This window comes from Melanerpes formicivorus, unplaced genomic scaffold (genome assembly GCF_026170545.1).
Source record: "Melanerpes formicivorus ecotype bairdi unplaced genomic scaffold, bMelFor1.0.p_v2 SCAF_19, whole genome shotgun sequence".
NCBI lineage: Eukaryota > Metazoa > Chordata > Aves > Piciformes > Picidae > Melanerpes > Melanerpes formicivorus.
In genome coordinates this window covers 1,533,701-1,539,700 of record NW_027142371.1, presented here as the reverse complement: position 1 = coordinate 1,539,700, position 6,000 = coordinate 1,533,701, and the positions used below count along the sequence as shown (strand labels likewise).

The following is a 6,000-nucleotide window of genomic DNA, read 5'->3' as shown; positions in this document are numbered from 1 at the left end:
CACACCTGGCACTGGCGAACAGGTCCTGTCCTGGCACTGCCCTGAGACCCTCTTTGGCCCTGTGTGGCTCTAAGCCTTGTCCTGGCGCCGGGAGTGGTGGGTGGCAGGGCTGCTCTGGGTGCCACTGGCTGGCGTGGGTCTCGCTCAGGTCCCTGGAGCAGTGGTGACCTCTGGAGCTCACGATGGTACTGAGGGAGCTTCTTCTGGGAACAGCCGAAGCACCGAGGAGCTCTGGGTCTCTCTCTGGCCACGGGGAAGGCGGATCAGAAGCCAGGCCGGCCCCGCAAGCCCGGCAGGCACGGGCGCAGCCGCAGTTACCCGGGCTCGGCGCACACAACCCGGCGGGCACCTCCCGAACGGGCACAGCCCGGCACACACAACCCAGCGAGCACCTCCCGAACGCGCACCTCCCGAACGCGAACAGCCCGGCGCGGCCCCGGCACACACAACCCAGCGGGCACCTCCCGAACGCGAACAGCCCGGCGCGGCCCCGGCACACACAACCCAGCGGGCACCTCCCGAACGGGCACATCCCGGCGCGGCCCCGGCACACACAACCCAGCGGGCACCTCCCGAACGCGCACAGCCCGGCGCGGCCCCGGCGGGCACCTCCCGAACGGGCACATCCCGGCGCGGCCCCGGCACACACAACCCGGCGGGCACCTCCCGAACGCGCACAGCCCGGCGCGGCCCCGGCGGGCACCTCCCGAACGCGCACAGCCCGGCGCGGCCCCGGCGGGCACCTCCCGAACGCGCACCTCCCGAACGCGCACCTCCCGAACGCGCACCTCCCGAACGCGCACAGCCCGGCGCGGCCCCGGCGGGCACGTCGCGGCGCGCGCAGGCCGGCGTGGCCCAGGCTTGGCCCCGCCCCGCGCAGGCCCTGGCGCCTCCTCTACTTAAAGCGCGCCCGGGTCCGCCCCCACCTTCTCCTCCGCCGGCTCCTCCGCCCGCCAGCATGTCGGACAGGCTGCCTTACAAAGTGGGTGAGTGTGCGTCCTGGGCTCCGCTTGCTGCGCGGGGCTGCGGCGGCTCCCCCGCGGCTGGCGCAGTGCTCCGGGCCCGGCCGGGCCTGGCGCGGCGGGGTGCGGGGCCGGGCCGCGGCCGCGGGGGGAAGGGGGCCTGTGGCCCATGCGGAGCGGGGAGCGCGGGCGGCACGGCACGGCACTGCAGGCAGAGAGTCCAAGCCTGGAACCCGCGCTGCGCTGTGGGCCGGGCTGTGTTTGCGGCGCGCTGCTGATAGCCCCGGCGAGGAGCGAGGCGGCTCCTGGAGGCGCTGCCCCGGCTCCCTGCAGCTGCTGCCTCGTTCCGCAGCGCGGCACCAGCGGGATTTCTGCTCGCGGTTTTGCCGCTCCGGAGCCCGCGGTGCGGCGAAGCTCGGCGGCCGCCACCCCCCAGCCTCCAGCCCGCCTGCCGCGCTGCCTGCCCGGCAGGAGCCCCGCGGGCAGGAGCTGCGGGCAGGCTCTCGCCCCGGATGGGAAAGCTTAGGGGCGCCTCGCTTAAACGTTTCCCTAAAGACTTCATAGATCTTGAGCCACAATCCCCCTGCCAGATTTTTATCAAGAGCTGCGTGCTTTTTGCAGGTTAAATCGACTGAGAAGAAATTTAGTATAGAAGGCTTAGATTAATAAATGAATCGGCTTGGAGGCTATGAACCTGAAGAACCGCAGCATATGTATATGTGTTTGGTGGCTTTTTTAAGCAGCTTTGGTAAAAGTACTAAGATCTTTAGAAGGGTAGAGTTCAAGACCCTCTTGATGTAGTTTACATCATCTTTCCGTTGCCTGGGGCATTCAGTCTCCTGTTGACGTGAAGGCTGTGCAGCAGTTAGCTAACGCATAGGCGATAGCTCCAGTGCCCCCAAGGTTTCATTCTGGAGGAAGAAGCAATTAGCTTGTTTGTTTTAAATGAGGTGGGGCAAGTCTGAGGTCTTACCGTGCCTGAGTTGGCTAGGTAGGTGAAAGAGAAGTGTGATCTTAAGAGAAGTGGCAAGCTGCTGAAAGAGCAAACGGAGTGAGAGGGGCACTTGGTGGTGGCTGATGCTGCCAAGCGGTGCATCCAGACATTAGCTGTTTGGCTCTTGCCTTTTCAAGAGTCAGCATCCATGGGGACTGTGCTATTTTTCTGCTATGAGCTGGCCTGTTGGAAGTCTCTTTTGTTCACATTTTGCAGACCTTTTCTGCAGATCCTTTTCACAGAGGCAGAAGTGGACTTGTACCTGAGGTAGTTATGGTGCCTTGAAAATAGCCTTTGTGGATAGCAAAAGGGTAGGAACCTTGCAAGCTTAGCTCTCAGGTGGAGCTGGGCTGGGTTCAGCTCCTGGTACATGCTATGTGTGTTCTTGTGTGGGGAACCTCTTGCCAGACGGGCAACTTCCCCTCCCTGAAAGTCTTAATACTCTGGAAGTAAAACTCTCTACGAAGTGTTTGACCCGTGGGCAGCACTTATAAGGGAGAGAGCTTAAGGCTGGGGCTGACTCAGTTAACAGCCCCCAGATGTCTGCATGATAGGTCACAGCTGATTAGTATGCTCATACAGGGGCACACTTGTTTTCAGAAGGGCTCTTAGGTTTGGTCTAAACTTGTTTGAAAGCCTGTGTACTGTAGTAAAGAAAGAAGAGAGTAACTGGGATAAGGTCCATCTTCCCCCCAGCTCTGTCTCCCAGCTATTCCTGGGTGTTTGCTTCAGCTGCTGCAGCCAATGCCTGTCCTCAAGTGTGTGAATAGACACCGAGCTCTCTGCTGTTTAAATTCTGACACCTGTCCTCATTCCCTTGCAGCTGACATCAGCCTTGCAGACTGGGGTCGCAAGGCCATTGAGATTGCAGAGAATGAGATGCCAGGGCTGATGAAGATGAGGGAGATGTATGCTGCATCCAAGCCTCTGAAAGGGGCACGCATCGCTGGCTGCCTTCACATGACAGTGCAGACAGCAGTTCTCATAGAGACCCTGATCGCGCTGGGAGCTGAGGTAAAGTGTCTCTGAGCTTCTCATTCTGCCTGTGGAGCTGCCTGAGGGGATCCTGGCCCATGGCTGTATTTTGTGGAAGAAACTGTGCTGCAGTCTCCAGGTGGATGAAGTAGATCTTCTCTCCTCAAGTGAAAAGCATACTGCATACACCTCTGGCATGTGAGATGAGTCTCCCCTCTGGGCAAGCTGCATGGAATGGTTTGGGTTAGAAGGGACCTCAAAGAGCATCCAATCCCTCCTGCCATGGGCAGGGACACCTTCCACCAGCCCAGGTTGCTCAGGGCCTCATTCAGTCTGGCTGTGAACACCTCCAGGGAGGGGGTTTCCACAGCTTTTCTTTGCAACCTCCTACGGTGCCTCCCCACCCTCACTCTCCAAGAATTTCTTCCTATTCTCCAGTCTCAATCTATCCTCTTCCATGTAAAAGCCATTTCCCCCTCATTACTTGTCAAAAAGTCCCTCCCCAGCTTTCTTGTATGCCCTCTTCAGGCATCTTCCTGAATGCTTGTTTTGGCCTGGGTTGCTGGCTTCAGCAGCTCTATCAGCTGTGTGTACAGCAGCCTGGGCAGCAGTGCTGGAAGGTGCTCCCACACTGTTGTGCTGGGATGTGCTGTGCAGCTCTGGTGAGTGCCTCCAGCACAGATTAGTCTGTATTAAGAGCCACACTGTGCCCTGGTGAAGTCAGCAAAAACTAATGAAGCTTTCTGAAAGCTCATGCTAGCCCTCGAGCTGTGCAGGAGAACAACAGGGACACAGAGTCATCTGAGGGCTGGCAGCTCCCCTGATTTGATGTGTGACTGTGGACCAGTTACTCTGGTCCATATTTAAGACTGAGAAACCTGTATGCCATTTACTGCACTGTGTCCTCTGCCTTGCTTGGTGAATGAAGTCCAAACATCACAGCTGAGTGCACACTGCACAGGGCACAAGGAGAGCCAAGCACCTGAGCACAATCCAGATAGCTTGTGTGCTGAGCAAGGAGCTGGCTGGAGTTTGAGGATGGATTATGCTAAGTACATATGTGATCTGAAATTCCTTCTTGAGCTCAGGCTGCTCAGAGGCAGCCTGTATGGGATTTACAGATTCACAGATTGCATTAGGAGGGATGGAACCCTCATCTTGTCCAACACCCCTGCAGTTAGCAGGGACACCTCCAACTAGATCAGGCTGCTCAGGGCCATATGAAGCCTGATCTTGAAGGTCTCCAGGGATGGGACCTCAACCATATACCTAGGCAGCCTGTTCTGGTATTTCACCATTCTCACTGCAAATAACTTCCTCCTGATATCCAACCTAGATCCCCTCTGCTCTGATTTCATTGTCACTACAGGCCCTTCTGAACAGTCCCTCCCCAGCCTTCCTGTAAGTCCCCTTCAGATAGTGAAATGCAGCTCTAAGGTTTCCATGGAGCCTCCTCTTCTCCAGGCTGAGTAGTCCCAATTCTTTCAGCTTGTCTCCATGGGACAGGTGCTCCAGCCCTCTGAGCATCTTCATGGGCCCCCTGCCAGGTGCTCCAGCAGGTTCATGTCCTTGTGTTGGGAGTCCCAGAGCTGGACACAGTACTGCAGGTGAGGTGTCACCAGAGCAGAGCAGCAGAATCACTTCTCGTGACCTGCTGATCCCTACCTGAAAATGGTTAAACATTTTGGACTGTGTCATGCAGGTGTTCAGCTCTGACAGAAGGGTGAGCTCTCTGCAGCTGCTAAGGCATTTCCTTAGGAAGCAGAGGGGATGAGCCTGGCAGGTCACTTGCACTCATCCAGGTGGTCTTCAGCCTCTTCAGAGCTGCTCCACATTTGCAAACAGTGCAGTGCTGATGGAGAGCTTTGTGGAGGTACAGTCCTTTGCTTCTGATGTTATTCTCCCTCCAAGATTTAAAACCACTAGCCACTGCAATTTGGGTAGCTCCTTGCTGCTCCTCTTGGTTGCTGCATCCCAGTGTGGCTGTGTGCTTACTTAGCAGCTTGAGACTGTGTCCTCTTCTTCTGGTGCTGCTTGCCTGGGAGAAGAGACCAACCCCCACCTGGCTACAACCTCTTCAGAATGAGTAGCAAAATACTGGAAGAGGTTGCCCAGGGATGTGGTGGAGGCCCCAGCCTTGGAGACTGGGCAGCCTGATGGAGTTGATGTCCCTGCTGACTGCAGGGAGGTTGGACAAGATGACCTTTGACCTTTGAAGGTCCCTTCCAACCTTATGCAATCTGTGAGTCTGCATCTGTGCAGTGACCTATGTCTGTACCAAGTGTATACAGTGTATGGGTACTCTGTATACTTCTAATTCCCTGACACCTCCTGATGTCCTCTGCACTGATATGAGCTTTAGAAAAACCCAGGTGAGGAGGTGCAGTGCAGAAGGTCATCAATTTGGTTTCCCTGTGCTGCTTCCAGATGTGTTTTCCCTGACTAGTGTTGGCTTTTTAGGCTCACATGAGGTGCTTCCCCCTGCAGCCCTTGACCTGAGGTGTCAGTTCTTGATGAAATAAGTGTCTGAAAACTGGCTGAGGGGTTGTGCCTTACTACCCTATCAGTATCACAGAATCACCAAGGTTGGAAGAGACCTCAAAGATTGAGTCCAAGCTGTCACCACAGACCTCATGACTAAACCATGGCTCCAAGTGCCACATCCAAGCCCCTCTTGAACACCTCCAGGGATGGGGACTCCACCACCTCCTTGGGCAGCACATTCCAATGGCTAACAACTCTCTCAGTGAAGAACTTTCAGTACTCATTCAGTATCACTAAGGTTGGAAGAGACCTCTTCTCCTCACCTCCAGCCTAAACCTCCCCTAGCACAGCTTGAGACTGTGTCCTCTTGTTCTGGTGCTGGCTGCCTGGGAGAAGAGACCAACCCCCACCTGGCTACAACCTCCCTTCAGGGAGTTGTAGAGAACAAGGTCTCCCCTGAGCCTCCTCTTCTCCAGGCTAAACAATTCCAGCTCCTTCAGCCTCTCTTCACAGGGCTGTGCCCCAGAGCCCTCTCCAGCCTTTTTGCCCTTCTCTGGACACCTTCAAGTCTCTCAATGTCCTTCT

At 56.6% G+C, this 6,000-nt stretch overlaps 1 protein-coding gene across 1 annotated transcript in view; it reads left to right on the top strand.

Annotated features, from left to right (window-relative positions):
* Nucleotides 1-894: 894 nt before the first annotated feature.
* The window catches only part of AHCY (adenosylhomocysteinase), a 31,990-nt gene continuing 26,884 nt past the window's right edge, over nucleotides 895-6,000 (top strand). The window contains exons 1-2 of the mRNA XM_068149764.1: nucleotides 895-986; nucleotides 2,780-2,970. Of these exons, the coding sequence (XP_068005865.1) occupies nucleotides 959-986; nucleotides 2,780-2,970 (219 nt within the window). The 5' untranslated portion in view covers nucleotides 895-958. The remainder of the gene's footprint in view (nucleotides 987-2,779; nucleotides 2,971-6,000) is intronic.